This window comes from Alosa sapidissima, chromosome 14 (genome assembly GCF_018492685.1).
Source record: "Alosa sapidissima isolate fAloSap1 chromosome 14, fAloSap1.pri, whole genome shotgun sequence".
Classification (NCBI taxonomy): Eukaryota; Metazoa; Chordata; class Actinopteri; order Clupeiformes; family Clupeidae; genus Alosa; species Alosa sapidissima.
The window spans coordinates 32062023-32081850 of record NC_055970.1 but is presented as its reverse complement, the minus strand read 5'-3'; the positions used below and the strand labels follow the sequence as shown (position 1 = coordinate 32081850).

At 46.9% G+C, this 19828-nt stretch overlaps 1 protein-coding gene across 14 annotated transcripts in view; it reads left to right on the top strand.

Moving 5' to 3' along the window:
- Positions 1-19828, top strand: part of LOC121681319 (trichohyalin) — a 145616-nt gene that overhangs the window by 91004 nt on the left and 34784 nt on the right. For all 14 annotated transcript variants that reach the window (XM_042060999.1, XM_042060994.1, XM_042060997.1 and 11 more), the window contains 8 exons: positions 8252-8398; positions 9719-9802; positions 12037-12096; positions 14131-14415; positions 16089-16268; positions 16527-16619; positions 17111-17278; positions 17690-17773. In XM_042060999.1, coding sequence (XP_041916933.1) covers positions 8252-8398; positions 9719-9802; positions 12037-12096; positions 14131-14415; positions 16089-16268; positions 16527-16619; positions 17111-17278; positions 17690-17773 — 1101 coding nt within the window. The remainder of the gene's footprint in view (positions 1-8251; positions 8399-9718; positions 9803-12036; positions 12097-14130; positions 14416-16088; positions 16269-16526; positions 16620-17110; positions 17279-17689; positions 17774-19828) is intronic.

The following is a 19828-nucleotide window of genomic DNA, read 5'->3' as shown; positions in this document are numbered from 1 at the left end:
GCTCCTTCTGCAGCAGATGCTCCTTCTACTCTCTCTCTCTCTCTCTCTCTCTGTCTCTCTCTCTCTCTCTGTCTCTCTCTCTCTTTCTCTTTCTCTGTCTCTGCTTGTTATGCAGCAGCACTCTCTGGCAATTAGTGCAGAGGAGAGATGAGTCCATATTCACTGTGGAGCAAGGGCAGTGGCTGTGGAGCTTCCCACAATGCACACACACAATCACACACACACACACACACACACACACACACACACACACACACACACATACACACACACACACACACACACACACACACACACACACACCCACACATGTACACATACACACTTTCCTCATCAGCTCCAGAACCCCCCTGCATCATTTGCCACCCCTCAGATAGCCATTTATCTCTCTCTCTCTGTCCACCTCATTCCCTCTTTCCTGCTCCATGTCTCTCCCCCTCTCTCCCCTCCCCATACTAACCACCCAGGCATAACTGTTTCCAGCTCGCTTGTCCTACTCTCCTAAAAGAGGAGAAAAGCTGGATGTTTCATTCCTGTGCATTTGTTTCCCCTGCTTTTGCCACTCCATTGCTGTAGGTGCCGTCCTCACATAGCCCCGTCCTCTGGTGCTGTGGGAGTCTGCTCAGGGCTCTAACTCGCCAGGGGAGCCCGCCTCGGACTCCCGCTCCTGTTCTCGCTCCCACTCGGGGGGCGATCGATACCCAGTGCCGGGGGCCAGAGCACCCCGCACCACCTTAATAGGTCCTGCAGGTCCCCCTCATAAAACACTCCGCAGGCCTCCCAGCCCCAGCAGCCATAAATCTGCCCCGCGCAGTGCAGCAGCAGCAGCAGGGGGGTTGGGAAGGGTAGAACAGTTTGGGTGCTCAGACATAAAGGTGGAGGAATGGGTGGTGGTGGTGGTGGTGGGGAGGGGGGTTATCCGGAGATGGCCTCAGACAGAGATCTGGTGTTTGACATCAAGATGGTTTCTCTCAACTATCAGTTAACATAGGCTTTGGTCATACAGATGAATCATCCCGAAAGCATCCTGTAGACTGTAAAAAATGAGGTTTATGAGAAGAATATGGGCATGAGGTAACAGGATGATCAGTGCTATGGCTGTATAAATGCAAGTAGGGGAATGCTGGTAGTTCAAACTATTAATTATTTTAATAATAATGATGCTGAATCATCATCAGTCTATTAGTCTATTACCAGACTAATCCATGGAACTCTCTGGATAATAGCTATGATACAGTAAAGCCTGGTGATATTAATATAGAGTTCAGAAAGGGATCTATGTCCTTTCTAGCCCTTTGATATGCATGTGTGTATAGTATGTGGGCAAGCTTGTGTTGGAGTAGGTGAGGAAAGATGTGCAAAACTGGTGTGCATTAGCCAAACAGATAGCTACCAACTCTAATTGCCTCTGCATCCACTTACTCACCCCTGACGCCCTTCAACCCCATCCACCTCTCCTGCGTTACTCCGCCCCACACCCCCCCCCACACCCCACATGCCCCCTGCAAATGAAAGAGAGAGGGATGGAGGGAATGGGGGAGAAGGGGAGCATAATTACTTATTTTAGTGGACTGCAGCAGAATGCCTCTCGCCAAATGACTCTAATTCCAAATGGTTAACAAGATTTTTCTCTTTAATAGAGCCGAATCCGTGTGACAGCAAATTGCTTTCCCATTTGCGGTCCTTAATGGCTTTTCATACTTTGCACTTCCAATAAGCAGCAAACTCGGAAATTAATATTGCACGCTGTGTTATGATGCAAATGGGAGCTAGATAGGCACGCTGTACCTTCATGCAGAAAACCCTGATTAGATTCTGTAATTGCTTCGGTGGGATAGTTTCTCTCTCTCTCTCTCTCTCTCTTTCTCGCTCTCTGTTTCTATCTCCATGTCTTTTTTTCCCCTCTCGGTTTTGCATTTGAACTTGCGTGTGCGTTTACGGGGCTATTTTAAGCCTCGTAGCCTGGTGCGCTTTCATATCATCCGCTGACAGCATCCCTGATTAGCTCTCCTTTTGTTTTTGTTTGTTTGTTCCCCCCTCCTTTCTAAATCAATGCTAATCAGCAGTAATTGAGGCGCGGGGAGAAAAAGCCTTGTCCTTGGGCTCTGCTACTAGTTTGCGCTGGAGCCTTGTACTGTCACCTTTACTCATCTCCGTGCGCTTACTGCTGTTGTCTCCGTGTGTGTGGCTCTTTGTTGTTCTTCAGCATGTTGCAATATGTTCTTTTTTGTTCTACAATGAAAGTAATCTTTATCATCTTAATTATATTTATCCTAATGTGATATGCTAATCTGTTTTAGAAGCTTAACAAAACAGGCCTTTATTATTATTTACTGTGATCACCCTCAGTGAATAGTAAATACAAGCCACAAGCAGGCAACTGGGAATAAGCAAATGCGAGGAAAAAACCGTGCTGAGGTGAGTTGAGGGTTTAACAGCATGTTAAAGATGGCTGTTAAAGCGAACATATCAGCAAACACATCAGGCACCTCTCTCCCATCTCGCCTGGGCCCTGCCACCCGCAGATTTACGGCCCTCACATCACCCCCCAGCATTAAAGACTTCATTACTCCAAATGCAGATTATTTCCGCAGGCTGTAAATCTGCCACAAGGACTTCCACAGCACACAACCTGTATGGTGTCATCCTTTTTCACGTAATTACATCTTTTGGTGAGGAAGGTGTGTGTGTGTGTGGGGGGGGGGGTGGATGTGTGCATGTGTTTGTGTGTGTGTGTGCGTGATCTTCAGTCATACAACATGCACACACTCAGCCACCCTCACAAGCAACACACATACAGACACATACGCAAAGAAACACGCATGCACACACTGAACCACCTGACCTTTGGACAGAAATAGCAAATAAATTCAGGTGGATGGGCTGGCGATTGCTGGCAGCTATTAAGGTTAAGTATCCTCTGGTCGGCTCTGGGAGGCTCTGTGCGACACTGTGCAGTGGGGCTGGGGAGGGGTGGTGGTGGTGGTGGGGGGTGGGGTGGGTCACATGACTGAGTACACATGCAATCTGATTCTCTTGGCCCGTCGCCATGGCAACCGTTCATTTCTTTCTCTTTTTTTTCCAGTTCTGTTCCCATTTCACCTGTCACTTCAGTAATTGCCTCTGAATTCTCTGGCATATCGGGGGGAGAAAAAAAAATGACGATAATAATAAGACAATATTTATGAGCTGAGCACTGATAGACAAGAAGTTAGAAAAGAGAAACATTTCATTAGAGAGGAAAATTAATTCCAGGTAAAGGTCTGTTACAGAAGGTTCCACAATTTTGATTTGGCTTTCGGTAGCTGGCTCCATTCCATGCCTCTCTACCCCTTACCCTTCTCCAAATTTGCTTTGCGCTCATTGAGGCACTCTCTTCTGCATGTCCTAATGATTTCCTACCAGAAATAATACAATATGGGCTATATTATTGTTTTGCTATTATTGTTTGAGCCTAAATTATAAGTGCTTTTTCAGATATTGTAGCCATTATTCTGTTTTCCAACATTCATTTCATGAAAAAAAATCCCCATTGCAGGAAAGTTGTCATGGTTTCAGTGATATGTGTTTCATGGCATTGGCATTAATTATTGCAAATAGCTCCCTGTAAACAGTCCTAATGAGAGTGTAATAGGCTGTTTCTAATGGCTATGTATGTGATTAGAGCAGGAGAGCAGGGCTTTGTCAGTGGAGTTAGTCTTGCTGGTCTGTGCGTGTTGTTGCACTAGTCAGTCAAACATCTGCTCACGCTGTGCCTTGTTTGCTAATCCCAGGCCTCATTTCGGGCTGCGCTCCCCCAGTTCTGTTACTGAATTCTTTAACCTTCTAAACATTGAAAGTTTATAGTAATAACAAATGTTCTGCTCGGCTGAGCCGTCTTTTAAAACGAGAACATAAATACAAGAAATGATTTCCCTGTGTCGGGCCGACTGTCAAAAAAACAAAATAAGAAAGCAGAGGGGGCCATGTTGGATTTATGTGTGTGCTTTTGGGGCAGGCGCGGTGGCAGCGGTGGAGGGGCACGTCAGTGGAATTAATTGATTTGCCCATATTTGTCAGGAAAGAGTGAGCAGCTAACCCGCGCCTGCATTATTAAAGCTAATACCACAGCGGTTTGGCCTGCTCCTGCGCCTGTGAATCACTGTCTGCCACGGCCCTCTGATGTATGGACATATTATACCGAGCTCTGCATGGGGCTCGTGGGCTCAGCCACTCTGTCCCTGCCCCTCGACCACCCTCACCCCCACCTGCCCCACATACTCATGCCCCCTAGAGGCCACCTGTGTTTGCGCAGTGAAGACCACTCTGAGAATAGCCCCAGGGCGCCCGCATACTGAAGCGCCCCTGTGTTATGCATTAAGGAGCCTGGGCCCGGGCCCTGGAACATAAACATGCTCAATAGCCCCTATCTCCCCGCCTGCAGTCTGCATTCTCCAGCCTGATAAACATACCTGACATGCTGCTCTGCCGGCTATGTGGGGCTGGTCACAGATTGTGGTCAGATGCTGAAGATTCTTTGGCTTGCTCATATTGATCATGTACTGTAAACAAAATTATGAAATATACAAACTTAATTTTAGAATCAGTGTTGTTGATGTGTCCCAAATAGACTAAAATTTGTTTTAAATACCGAGCTCCTCATAAACAGGACTATGTTTTGCAGAAAAGTTCTACTGTTATTTGCTATTTACTCAAAACTTTTCAAACTTTTTTGCTTTTTGTTATCATCATGTCCATGCATAAGTATTACTGTCCATATTTAGATCATGTTAGATGAGTGTTTTGCTGACATTTTACTGATGATATTTTCATTTCCAGTAAACAGTATTTGTATAGTGATCCTACTATAATGTCCAGGAGACATTTAACAGCTTCCTGAAGAGTGTATGCCTATAAATGTGTCTGTATTTCATCATGACTAAAACATTTGATATTTAAAGCCATTGGAATCACAACATATTGGAATCACATTATTTCAACCTTCAGCTAGTGTCAGCTAGAGTCAGTGTCAGTACCTGTTGTCACAGTCCATTGAAAGGGGAACGTTCAGTAAGATCATATACAGATGAAAATGAACATGTACATCTGCGCCATATTGTAAATGCTTTGTGGGAAAAACAATGTAAGTGATTACAATTACAGATTCTTATTATTGACATAAAAGGTTGGAGTTGGGCTATAGATAATGGGTGCGCTGACAGACAAGACAAGCACAGGCACACACACACACACACACACACACACACACACACACACACACACACACACACACACACACACACACACACACACACACGTGGATGCAGATCGGTTTGTGTGTACTGTAGCATGTCAGATCACACATGCTGGCCTCTAGAGTACAACAAAGCATCATGCATACACACACTCACACACACATACACACACTCACACATGCATACTCATGGCCATAAAGCCCACCCAAAGAGTGAACAAAACAGCTCTAAGATGCAGGCAGGGCCCTTGCTAGAAGCCCATTTGATCAGCCACGTCATTGGATGACTCCTCTGAGGCAGAGGGGTGAGACACTGCAGCTTTACCCACAGTTGAAAGGCAAACAAGCCACTCGCATGCCATGCTCGAACATTCAGCAAGACGAACTGTTTTAATATTTAAAAACAATCCCATTACACAACACAAAAAATATAGAAGGGCCTTTGTGGGGCAAGGCTGAATTAACTGCGAGTGCTGTAAATATTTAATAGTCGTTTGTGCATACCGCGCTGGCGTTTATAGCTTGTTTGTTTAGGGAGGGGCATGAGCATAACTTGTGGCAGGATGCCTCTTTCTGACAGGGAGGTAACAGAATAGTTTGGGAGGGCATTAGAATGTTTTTTATTGCCACTGTGGCTTGCTTATGGGTGCTTCAGGTATGATTGGATTGAGTCGGAGAGGTCATTTAGGTAAATGCACCTGGGAAGTCATTTCAGCTGACCCTGATGTTTGGTGTGGCTTGCCAAGAGATGCTGTAAAAAAAAACAAGTTAACCTTTACTGTGAACCCAAGGACACCAACATTCTGTACAGGTGTACACACCAGAGATGCAGGATTCCCAAAGACACTCGGAGTGTTTGCATTGCGGAAAGGCACTGTCACCGGCTTGAAAGTGACACATCATTTTTTAATCATGGCAAGTGCCCCGGCACCCTGAAAGCTTGGCTTTCACACCACCCCCCACCCCCACCCCGACAGCTTTCTCCAAAAAGTCCTTTCTATCTTCCTCATATATATTAATTTATTTTATTTTATTTTATTTTTAAATGCATAAAGTGGGGTGGGGGTCGCTCTTATCTGGGCTCTGATGACACATCTCGGCTGCTCAGTCTGGATGCTTAAAATAAGCGCCGCAGGATCAGCTGGCCTCCGGTGCTGTCAGAGCCCCACGCCCCGACCAAATGCCGCCTGTCAGTCCCGCCGCTCCGCCAAGCCTCTTCACATCAGCGACGCTCTCTCCTTCCAGTGACTGACTGGCAGAATGGGGGCAATTATAAATCACTTTGCTGTGGCTGCTCGTAATGGACAAGCCCCCTCTGACGGAGGAGTGAACAGAGAAACGGAGAGAAGAGAGAGATGGAGGGAGGGAGGTGTGGCACAGGGGTCTCGTCCCCCCTCTCTCTCTCTCATTCTCTCAACTCCTGTCACTCTGTCCAAACAAGGGCAAGAGTGAGCAGTCAGCTACAAGCCTCTAATAGTCCTCATTACACTGTTTGTCTTGGCTTTGAGTGAGTGATGAGTTTTTATAGTTCTTTTTTTCAAAGTTTCTCACTCTTTCCATCTCTCTGACTCCCCGAAGAGTGGCTTTGATATTGAAACAGGCATTTCATATTGCTGTTTTGAAGTTTTGTCTTCATTTTTTCCCCCCACTCCAGTTTAAATTACATCCCTTCTATGGCGCCATACTTCATTTTTTGATGTTTTTCTTCTGGTGTACCAGTGGTAAAAGCATTACATGAGCCAACAGAAACTGATTAGTCATCTACCAAACAAGACTTCATCCCAGTATGGTGCTACTTCTCCCATTTTAAACTATAACTCAGACGTAGTGTACCAGCAGTAGTGTAAATAGTCATTTTCATCATTCGACACTAAACCAATATCTACTTTGACTAATTGGAGTTTCCAACTGCTAGTGGTAAGACCGTGATAGAGACACACCGGCAACCCATTTCTGTATACTTATACATGTGTGTGTGCACGCGCGCACTTGTGTGTGAGGGAGAGTTAGTGGAGCGCGGTGGCAGTCCGTCTCCACCTCACACCCCCCATCCCCAACTCTCAGGTCTCCATCAGAGCCCCTCTGAATAGATCTGTATTTACAGCCCAGGTGTCGGAAACAGCTGGTCAATCCATTTAGCCTAAGGCCACTGATTTGTTCGTATTTACTACAGCACCCAAAGAAAAGCTGGGGTATTTTTTCCTCTCCCTTTCCTATTGATCCGGCGCTTAGAAAATCTGCTCTGCTGTCTAAACACTATTGATCCCGCTCCTCTCTGCTCGGCAAGCTCCCGCACCAGTGTATAAAGGGACTGGGTGAATTGAAATTTCATTTCCGACAACTTGTTCCTGGTATTTTTAGGGCTTTTTTCCCCTCTTTTCTTGTTTTTTTTTTTTTTTTCTGCGGAGGGATACAGGCCAGAAGCCAGGGTGCTGTTAGATGCCAGTCGATTGCCCACCAGCTAAGGAGGAAGACCAGGGCAGGGCATGTGTGGCAATCACAACAAACCAACAAACTCCTGAAGCTGAACGTGAACTCCCTCCCTCTCCTCTCTTCGGGCCAGACTGCTGTGCCAGCGTAGGGGGCGTACTTAGATCCTTAGTCCACCCATTTCCACTCCCAGTGGTACCTCACAAGCTGACCTGGGTGGCCAGCCAACACCTTCAATGAGCTCGTAAGAGGCAGGAAATGACTCAAGGCTGGCCAGCTCTTTCAGCCATCTGATTAATACTCTCCAATTGATATCCTAGCGTGAATAGGTCAAGCCATTTTTATACACACTCATTCTCGCGCAGTTTCACACCGCCCGATAGAGTAATAGTTGGTGGTGATCAAGTTCATAAATACATCTCTATGCACTGTATTCAGAGTTAGGCTTTGCCCTGGAATTGTACAGTATATCTCTTCACCTCTCTCTGTCTGTCTCTCTCTCACCAAGCGAGTCTGAGTATTTATGAGAATGTCTGTTTCCTGTCTCAGTGTAATGTCTGTGTCTGTATATGCACTCTACCCCCACAGCTGCAGGACAAGTCTTCAGAGCTGCGGAGCGTCCAGAAGACATGGGAGGAACTGCGGAACAGAGAGCACGAGTGGGAGAGCGAGAGGGACGCCCTGCAGGCCCGACTCCACCAGACCCGAGAGGAGCTCCACAGCGCCACTCGCAGGGTAGGCACAGAACTGCACCCTGGCACCTTCAACCCTACCACCCCATTAGTGGCAGAGATATGGGAGTGCGTAAAAGGGGCGGCCCCTGCTTTAATTAACATACATATTCTCGTAATAGCCATCGTAAGAGCCATCCTACGTTCCCGCTCCCTGCCTTTAATGTTAATGCATATTTTAATAGATTGTCATTACTGCCATCATAATTCTTATTATGATAAGTGTAATTATTAGATTTATGGCTGAGTTATTATTTTCTTGCCTGCAGCCATTTTTACCCCACCCTCCACCCTCCAGCCTGTACAACTAATGTATTTTTCCCCTTTGTGCACACCATAGTTTTTTTCCACTGCTCGGCAAAACATTTAGCGGGCGTCTGATAAAGACAAACACATAAACAGCGAGCGGCGTCTGCTCCTGTGCCTGTAAAACACTCCATCTGAATTGCATATCCGCCTCGCCGCCGAGCTTGTCATAAGCGCTATTAAGAAAAATGGTCACACGGTTTGACATAAATTGGAAAATGACATTTGGAAAAGCGGGCGCCTCGGTGGAAATTAGAGATATTAAAATTATAAATCAGTGTCTGTGTTTGTGTGTGTGTGTGTGTTTGTGTGTGTGTGTGTGTGTTTGTGTGTGTTTGTGTGTGTGTTTGTATGTTGTGTGTGTGTGTGTGTGTGTGTGTGTGTGTGTGTGTGTGTGTGTGTGTGTGTGTTGCATGTGGTGCGGTGTGTGATTGAGAGGGGGGGGGGGCAGATAGTGGAGGCCTACAACACTCCTGAGAAGGAACTGTCTCTCTCACTTCTTCTTCCCTCTCCCTGTGACACCTCCGACTCCCCAAAAGCCTGCTGGGATACGACAGGCCTCCCCGCAGTGTGCTCTGGCACCGAGTGCCCCCCGCGTTCTGCGGTGCCTTTGCCTGCCGTGGAGAGAGGATATTGTAACTCTTATAGTGTCAAGTCAGCTTATTTAGCACACCTCGCCCCTCGCACTCCAAACTGCTAATGGATCATTTCAGAGGTGTGATATGCATTATGCAAAGGCATCTGCTGACACGTTCAGCAACACTCCAGCTCCCCGAGTGCCTCACCTCTACTTTGTGCCTGTGTGTGTGTGTGTGTTGTGTGCTTGTGTCTTTGTGAGTTTGCCTGTTTTTGTCCTTGTCTATTTGTGTCCTTGTGGTATGAGTTTGCCTTTCTCTCTCTCTATCTCTCTCTCTATCTCTCTCTCTATCTCTCTCTCTCTCTCTCTCTCTCTCTCTCTCTCTCTCTCTCTCTCTGTGTGTGTGTGTGTGTGTGTGTGTGTGTGTGTACATCTCTGCAGCAGCAGCAAGAGAAAGACACCCAGATTGAGGAGCTTCAGCGCCAAGTCGACCGGACACTGGCACAACTGGAGCAGGAGAGGGAGGTCAGACCCCCACTAAACACCCCTGCAAATTGCCCCATCTCAACCCACTACCATCTCACCTCATACACACACACACACACACACACACACTCACTCACTCACAAAAAGTGTTTCACAAACACACACACACACACTTTTTTTTAATTAAACAGGGAAGGTCAGTCCAAGCACACAGAAGCCCCCACATCCAGAGCCCCATCTGTTCCTGGAGCTGCTCTTTTTGTTGTGTTTGCGAGAGGCATCCTTGATAGCTCACACCGCCCCCCTCTCACCGTTCTTCACAATCGCCGCCAGCACAAAAGGCTGGAGCTGCCTTAGCGCACAGGTCCTTGACATACCCAAGCCTGGGCCTCTCATTCACGCCTCATACATGACCTCTCTCTTTCTCTATTCTCTCTTTCTCTATTCTCTCTTTCTTTTGCTGTGTCTCTTTTTTGCCTCCTCTGTATGTGATCAATGTTGAATGGAATCATTTAGACAGCGGGGTCAGGCGTATTGACAATAATGTCATATACACAGAATATAATGTTAGTGTAAGAAAAGGTGGATGCTTCAGAATGAGCAAGAGCAGCCTTCATCTTGTTGCCCTGACCTGTGCTTTATGTGCCACACTTGACTCCCATACACACATATGACACATACACATGCACGCACACACACGCACACACAAACAATCATACGCATACATGCACACACATACACATATCTACACATTCAGGCACGCACACGCACGCACACTCACACACACTCACAGACACACACACACACACACACACACACACGCACACACACACACACACACACACACACTCTACCAATGAGGAGAGAGGCCCAGCTCATCCTAATAAATTCTGCTGTTAGAGTTGGACTTGTGCTATCCCTAAGAGGGTGGTCAGCCTCTTTCCTAATTCACTATGAACTGCGGTCTCCCCTCCGTGTCCTGTAAGTCTACCATTATCTGCTCCAAAGGCCACACGCTCAAGTCTTGAGTTCTGCGTTAGCCCCTAGCCCCTCAATATTTCACCAGCCTTGTCAGCGGACCACACTTGGCGGTCGCTCCATGACTATTAATATACAGAAAGTATATGTATATCTTGATATAAGGCATTTATTTTGGGATACAGAGCAAGTGAAGCAAATGGAACAATGGACACGCTGTTAACTTAAAGTTTCAAGTGTTACTTCTCTGTCATTTCTTTAAGAGATGTACGCACAGGGCCTTAACATGCCCTGACCCTGGCCTCTCATTCACGCCTCATACGTGACCTCTCTCTTTCTCTCTTCTCTCTTCTCTCTTTCTCTCTTCTCTCTTTCTCTATTCTCTCTTTCTCTCTTCTCTCTTCTCTCTTCTCTCTTTCTCTCTTTCTCTCTTCTCTCTTTCTCTCTTTCTCTCTTCTCTCTTTCTCTATTCTCTCTTTCTCTCTTCTCTCTTTCTCTCTTCTCTCTTTCTCTATTCTCTCTTCTCTCTTTCTCTATTCTCTCTTTCTCTCTTCTCTCTTTCTCTATTCTCTCTTTCTCTATTCTCTCTTTCTCTCTTCTCTCTTTCTCTATTCTCTCTTTCTCTCTTCTCTCTTTCTCTATTCTCTCTTTCTCTCTTCTCTCTTTCTCTCTTCTCTCTTTCTCTCTTCTCTCTATTCTCTCTTTCTTTTGCTGTGTCTCTTTTTTGCCTCCTCTGTATGTGATCAATGTTGAATGGAATCATTTATACAGCGGGGTCAGGCGTATTGACAATAATGTCATATAGAGGAGGGAACACACAGAATATAATGTTAATGTAAGAAAAGGTGGATGCTTCAGAATGAGCAAGAGCAGCCTTCATCTTGTTGCCCTGACCTTGTGGCCCTTTATGTGCCACACTTGACTCCCGTGTGTCATCCTGTTCCCCTGTTTTAACACGCACACACACACATACACATGCACACACACTTACTGTAGCAGACCACACTTTGCGTCCGTTCGTTGACTTGAAAAACACTTTCTAATGCATTTTAGGATACGGAACAAACAACAACAACAACAACAACAACTAGATGTTTCAAGTGTTTGTCACTTCTATGTAATTTTTCTGAGAGACCCTCTCTGCAATACAGAATGTACATTTTCCCTCTCATTCCCTTTCAGCTACTAGACCAATGGATACCTCAGTAAATACACGTATACAGTACTTGAAACTCTTGAACCTCTTCATGGTGGCTTTTAGAGTTTCAGCATGCTGGTCTCTATCTTCGCTACAGGACTGGACTACGGAGGAGGTGAGAAGGTCACGAGAGGAGCAACTTCAGCTGGTGGAAAAGGTCTCTGTTTACCCTCTCTGCACTCTGTACAGTGACTGGGCTGAGCCTCTGACAGTCTAAGACTCTAAGACTGTTCTTAAGCTCTCATAAGTAATATGCAGTCTAAATATATCTCTGACCCTGTCAGACAATATAGTACAGATCTGGAAAAGTATGGAATTAGACTTGGAAATGGACAAAAAATACCAGATTTCAAAGATGAAAGCCCCAATAAATTACACACTTGTCTTACAAAACTACAGAAAAGTAGAGGTTTAAAAGAAAAAATATTCAGTTTGGAAAAAAGTCTGCGGAGTTTATTTGGGTAAAGGGCAAGCCCCCTAGTTTGTTTGTTTGTTATGGAGTCTGAGAGGCTGTTGTGTCTCTGTGAGGGAGAACGTGGGGGATGTTCAGGGAGTTGGAGGAAAGGATGAACTCGGACAGAGCAGGGTTTCCTCACGGCCCGCTAATGAGAGCTGACCTGTGCCGTGGTCAGGCAGGGTATGAAGAGAGACAGAAAAAGAGAGAGCAGAGCAGTGAAGGATGAAGAGGAGGGTGAAGAGGAGGAGGAGGAGAGAGATAACTGGCTCCAGTGGTGGGGTGGACAGCCTACTAATCAGAGAGGAGATGGGGAAGGCAAACGAATGACAAAACGCACAAAAGAAAAAAGACAGTGTGTGTGTGAGAGAGAGTGTGTGTGTACCTCTGTGTGTGTGTGTGTGTGTTTGAGCTGGAGGTGATCTTGGCGGTGCGGCTCGGCAGGCGGTGTGGTGCGGTGCGGTGCGGTGCTCGGCGTGAGGTGAAGAGGGTCGGCGGGGCCGGGAGTGTTGAGCGCAGACGGAGACGGAGTGTTTTCACAGCGCTGCCTCGCTGTGCTTTGGGACCGCAATAAAGCAGGGCCTTCAAAGCACAGCCAACCGCCACTTACCGCTGAGTGCTTCTCCGGTGGTTGGACAAGATTACTCTCCAAACAAAGTGCAGACAGGTTGATTAATAGAGGGGTCTGCAGAGGTGCGCGGCGCAGTATATTTTCACACTTACTTACACTCGTTCATTTTACTCCAGCAGACTTTTATGTGCCGCTCCTGTCACTAGAAGAGTTTGGTGGTTCATAAAGAACTCTCTCTCTCTCTCTCTCTCTCTCTCTCTCTCCCCTCTTCCTTTGCTTTCTTCTCTCTCTCCCACTCTCTTGGCCTTTCTTTCTCTCCCTTGTCTCTCTCTCCCCCTTGTTTCTTTCTTTCCGTGTTCTCTACCCCCCCTCCCCCCCTCTCTCTTCTGTTATGCCATGGTGAAAACTCATTAAGTCCAGTGCAGACATGTTGTTGTAACGTATGTTTGCCCAGTTGATAAAGGAGCCCCAGCCTGTCCTGAATCCAGATTACACCAATATATGCTTGTGTGTCTGTCTCTGTGCCTGCGTGTACCTGTATGTGTGTGTGTGTGTGTGTGTCTGTGGATATACCTCTGTGTGTGTGCCTGTGTGTGTTTTAGAACCATCTAAAACTGTGTCATTACCTCAGGCTCTGACAGCCTATGCAGGGTTTCTTTGTGTTCCTAGCGCCGCGAGGCGTGAGGGTGTTGTAGATTTGGTGTATGTATTTTTGTTTACATTCCGCATCTGTGGGGTCTTATCCATGGGCGAACAATCTTTTATCTTAGTGCTGCTATCTCTGGCTGTGTTTGTGCCTGTGTGTGCTGACAGGACATGCTGTGATGAATATCAATGGCTTTTTCATTAGTGCCAGGACAAATAACCATTGTGCAGCTCTTGTCTAATTCACTACTGGCCGTCATATTGACAGTCCTATTTTTATAATGATTGTGTGTGGGAGTGCATGTGTGTTTGTATGTGTATTTATGCATCTGTATGTGTGTTTGTGTGATTGTAAGTGTGTGTGGGTGTGTGCGTGTGTACGAGAGAGTAAATGAGTTTGTTACATGTGTGTGCATAATTATTAATGCGTATAATTATGACTGTGTATACTCGTGTATATGTTCATGCATTCCCTTACATTTTTTTCTGTGTGTGTGTGTGTGCCTCTCTCCATCCCACAGGTGAGGCAAGGTGAACGTCGTGTGGAGGAGCTGCAGGTAACCTTGGAGCAGGCAGAGCAGGAGCAGCACACCTGGCGTCAGCAGCAGGAGTGCGAGCTGCGGGAGTGGAGGGAGGGCTTTAGGACCGCCTCGGAGGCGCTGCGGCTGAGGGAGGTTGATGTGGAGGAGGCCAGACGCGACCGAGACGCATCCCTCAAGAGCCTCCGTCTGCTGGAGGAGCAGAGATACAGCCTCGGCCTACACACACACAGCCTGCAGGATAGCCTGCAGCAGCTGCAGACACAGGTGAACAGTGTGTGTGTGTGTGTGTGTGTGTGTGTGTGTGTGTGTGTGTGTGTGTGTGTGTTTGCATCTGTTTGCGTGTGGAGGTCATACATCATGAAATATATTTGTTCTTTTCCTCTCATTCCCTTTCAGCTACTGGTCCAGTGGATACCTCAGTAAAGACATATGTACAGAGTGAGGTTGTAAGTCACCGCACTGAGTGGGGTTGTAGGCCAGGGGACGGTGTGCAGAGGAGAGTGGGGGGGGGCAGATTAGAGGTGAGGAGAGGAGCTGGAGGAGGAGGGGGTGGTGTGAGGGGTGGGTAGTGATGGGGGTCCTGGGAGCACATGTGAGGACATGGTCAGGCTCCATCACATCAGGTCACCGGGGTCTAATTAAGACCAGCTCAACACCCGTGTGCAATCAGCAGGACCTGCACAGGAAATTAGGTTTCACACACACACACACATTGTCCATCTCTCTCCCTCTCTCTCTTTCTCTCTCTTTTGCATGAAATGCACAAAATCTGTACTATTTTAATTAACGTTTTGTGCTTAGAAGGCACATTAATAACACCACTGTGTGAAATATTAGAGGGAATTACTGTATAGTAATGACCCCCCCCAGCCCAACCTGATCCTCCCACCCAAAGTCTCCTCATCAGCACTTGGCCCATTACTATTCTCCTACAACAAGCCCTCAACTTCCCACAGAAAAAAAAGCAAAACACCTCCAGTTGTGCCATGGAGTGTAGCTGCTCGCCCCTGTCTCCCTCTGTGTAGTCTTAATACAGTCCGTTGTCATGTGCATGTGCATCCCAGAGAAGTGTGGTGGCCCCTCAGGGTTTCTTCCTGGAGCGCAGGTGATGCTGAGGAGGCCATGGTGCATTTAGCTACATAGTGGATGATGCAATTGCTTCTATTTGCTCAAGCAAATATTGCCTGTAACCATCACTCAACAAACTACCCAGTCTAACATGATGCTGTTTACTGCCATGTACTTTTCTTTGTGTTTGCGTTCATATTTTGCTGAAAGCAAAATGTATTTATCTTCCGATTTTGTTGGTTAGCACACATGAAAATAGTGTTTCAGTACTCATTTAGAAGCATCAATATGCTTGTGAAAACAGAGAAGAGTCTAGCTAATTCATCGGTAATTATGGGTAATTTAACATCCATTTCTGCAGACATGGACAGCCAAAGTGGTGTGAAGTCTCATTATCCTCTTTACCGTTTACAGTGACAAACAACCAGAAGCTGGTTCATAAACCCTGAACTTTTTCCCAAAACGTACAGAGTGGTCCGCAGATCACCCCACATGCGAGCATCCGAATGTGTCCCAGGGAGATGGTGTTGCCTCTAAGCAGTAAATACCTTCTGCAGAGCCGCCAATTTTTCTCATTAGTGCAGTAAATGGAGTCCTCCCTTTTAATCTTCTATAATAGCAAATCATTACTGATATCGTTTATTTTATGGGGTTTTAATGATTTGTTTTTGTTTTCTTGCCAGTCAGTGATGAAGCTGTTGATTGACTTTTTAAGCCTTTTTCATGCATGCTAGCAATCATGCTTAGAGCAGGTCTTTAGGTACCTCATCATCTGCTGATAAGTGCTGCATCAGTTATAAAGCTGCTCTTTGCCAAACCATTAGCTTCTGAAGCTTCTGTGTCAATGTATATATGGTCTGTCCCTTCAGCTTGCTCTGCGGGAGGAAAAGATGGTTGCTGCGGTCCAGGAGGCCAGCGTCCTCCGAGAGAAACTGGAGAGCCAAGAGGAGAAGGTCACAGCTGTACTCCAGCAGCTGCAGGCCTCCCAGGATGCATTGCAGAGTCTGGGCACAGAGCTGAAGTCCTGCAGGAAGGAACTAAAGGACCAGGTGAGAACTCACACCCTTGACCACCAAATCTCATCTAAAAAAAAAAACATCATACCACACACAAACATTGGTTGCAGTAAGTAGAAAGGAAACGAATGAAGATGTATTTGTGTACATGTGCACTGTTCAGTCTCACACTTACAAATCCTCACTGGATATATTGAGGCTGAATTTCGCACTGGATATGTGTTGGTCACAGTTGTATGTGCTGCGGGGTACAGCGTGCAACCCGCTGTTGATGTGCTCTCTCCTCTACAGGAGGCCCAGCATGCAGAGCAGGAGAGCAGATCCACCCAGCTCAAGGCTGACCTGCTCCAGCTGCAACAGCAGTACTCCTCCTGCTATTCTCAGGTACTGTATGCAACATTCTCCACTTAACATGGACATGGATGTTATGCAGATTTGTGCTGTATGACTGTGCTGTACATCAACCTTAAAGGTGCCATGTGTAAGAATTGAGGTAAAAATATCCAAAAGATGAGCTACACGCATCAAAAGAATGAGTAGAAATATGGGCAATGATGTCATTAAAAAAATAACAAGGTATAGTGCTGCAGAGATATCAACCTGAATTAGCATGCTAAATTACTAGCCACAGCCCGACAGGTGTCATAATACCAGTTTCGGCCATGGGAGGCAGTATGCGGACAACATAACCGCTAGCCAAATTGCAATACACGAGTCTCGGTTGTTACTCTAGGGTAAACCAGCTCACTTTCTGGAGGTATACTGCCCCCATCTTTTATGGAATGTGGAGTATGAATTGATTTTTGGCGGACATTACACATGGCACCTTTAATGTATGTGTGTGTGTGTGTGTGTGTGTGGGTGGTTGGGGTTAGCTGGTGCAGGAGGAGAGGCAGGTGTCTCGTCTGAAGTTGGAGCTCCAGGCTGCGGAGGAGCAAAGGGTCAGGCTGTCGGCCCAGGAGTCTGACCTGAGTTCTGAGAACCAGCGTCTGCAGGGCGAGCTCAGCCTGCTCAGCCACAGGCACAGCAGCACACAGCAGGAGGTACACCACTACACACACACTCTCTCTTTTACTCTATAATCACTCCTCTCCCTCCCTCGCTCTCTCTCTTCCCTCTCTCACTCTCTTCACTCAGAGCACTCAGGCCCTACTGCGGTAGAAAGAAAAAAGACCTGACCTGACCCCTCTCACCTCCACTGGCCTACACATTCTCAGCAGATAGAGGACCATGACTTACTTAACTCCCAGTTAGCTTCAGCAGCCCCCCATAGCCCTGTGTTCACGTGTGCTGTAGCAGCAGCAGGAGAGAGGTGTTGTGGCGTGGGCGAGTCGGTGAGGGAGTGCGGACTGCACTGGACCTGGGTTTGTTTACTGGCTGTGCCAATGCTGGGTTTGTTTACTGGCTGTGCCAATGCTGGGTGTGTTTACTGGCTGTGCCAATGCTGGTTGCAGGTTGCTGGTAGGGATGACGCCGTGCTGAGACTGACCGCTGAACGGACCGCAGCACAGGAGCGCCTCAAGTCCACTCAGCAGGAGGTGAGCTTCAGCCTGTGGTTCTGACACACACACACACCATATGCGCACACACACAAACACCCAACACACCCTTCATACACATATACCCCTCCCCCCCAACCAAACACACACACATACACTTACATTCACCACACACACACACACACACACACACACACACACACACACACACACCACACACACACACACACACACACACACACACACATACACACACGAGGCTTACCTGGAGGGAACTCATCCTGCCCCACCGTCATAATGAGAACTTCACCAACTAAAAACAAATCAAATCAAGTTGTCTGGTGCAATGAAGCCCAAATTCAACCATGTCTAAAAGTCTGTCTCCAAGTAAAAAGACGTGATACTTTACCGGTGCCAGGCAGAAACACAACAAACGGTCTTTAAAAAGCATTTTTAATAAGATGCGGCATTGAGTGAGTACCTTGAAGGTGAATAGTGTGAGTGTGAGACTCAAATCAAACATTCCCAACTGTAAAGAAACTGGCGGCGGGGAGTCTTGGGGAGCGGGTTGAGAACGAGAGAGATCAGACCGGCTCAGAGCTCATGCTAATGGCCCCCATAGAGTCCTCCACACATCCCACAGTTCCCCTGGGCAATCCACAATACACCTGGGTCCTGCTGCACAAGGGAGGGTCAAGGACACTACACACCGAATGTTTATGTGTGTTTGTGTGTGTGTGTTTGTGTCTGTGTTTGTGTTTGTGTGTTTGTGTTTGTGTGTGTGTGTGTGTGTGTGTGTGTGTGTGTGTGTGTGTGTGTGCATAACTGCATACAGTATATGCATCTCTTGGTCCTTTGCACACATAGTTAAAGAAAAAGGAATGGCTCAGTACTTTTTTGTGCAGCACTGCCTCTGGTTGTCTCTCTGTAGAGTTCTGGGCACAAACTTTTTGGATAAACCTGTCAGTGGAGAGAGTACATGCCAGAGCTGTTTTATTTATCCGCTCTCAGACCGGTCAGTTATTTGTTTGCCTGAGTGTCCCAGTGTGTTATAAATGGGGACCGGCCTGTCACTTCAACGCTCAGAGGAGGTTTTGACTTCCTTGAAAGATTTTTTTTTTATTTCTTTCTCTTCTCTTCTCTTCTCCCTCTCTCTCTCCCTCTCTCTCCCACTCCCCCCCTCTGCCTTTTTTGTAGTGGATTTTTGGGTGGGGAAGAGGTAGGGGCGTCGGGTGAATAATGCATCTGAACCTGCCTCGGCGCGCCGCTTTTTTATCATTAGCATGCAGCCCCAGTTATCTGCAGAATACTTACGAGTGCTGCTGAAATGTTTGTGATGTTATTTATTTATGTTGTCCTCTCAATTATTCATTTGTTTATTTATTCATGGCAGAACTAACTGCAATTGGAAAATTCATTTTTGCTGAAGGGCATATCACCCCCCGCCCCACCCCCCCTTCCCGCCACCAACAACACCCCCACTCGCCCACACACACACACACACACACACACACACACACACACACACACACACACATAAAGAGAGGAGGGGGGCACATCAGGCTTGTTAGTAATTGCTTTACGTGGCATTTCCTAAGACTCACAGGGAGATGTCATTTTAATCCGAGCAGACGGGTGCAAAGAGAAGGAGGGAGGGAGAAAGAGACAGAGAGAGAGAGGGAGACTAAGGGAGAAAGGCACTCTTCTCCCTTTCTCTCTCTTTCTGTGTGTGTGAGAGAGAGAGTGTGTCTGTGTGTGTGTGCATCAGTTCTTTTTAATAGTTGGCTCTGTGAGAAACCAGTAGAGTAGACATGCTGGGGCCAAACATGCACTGAAATTACAAGGGATCAGATAGGACTGGTACAAATAGGGAGCTACAAGTCCTCTCCCAGACAGCAGCAGCAGCGTGCACAATGGGCTTTGATGGCCGCGGCGTGGCTCCTCCTGGCTGCTCCGCGCTCCCTTGACTTCCTCTCTCCGTGTTGTTTGCTCGCCGCATCGTCTGTAATTATGTGGATGGGAATTGGGTTTAATTTCACACTTTTGCACACACACACAGTAATTAATCCTGCTGGATGATAAAGTCCAGCAACA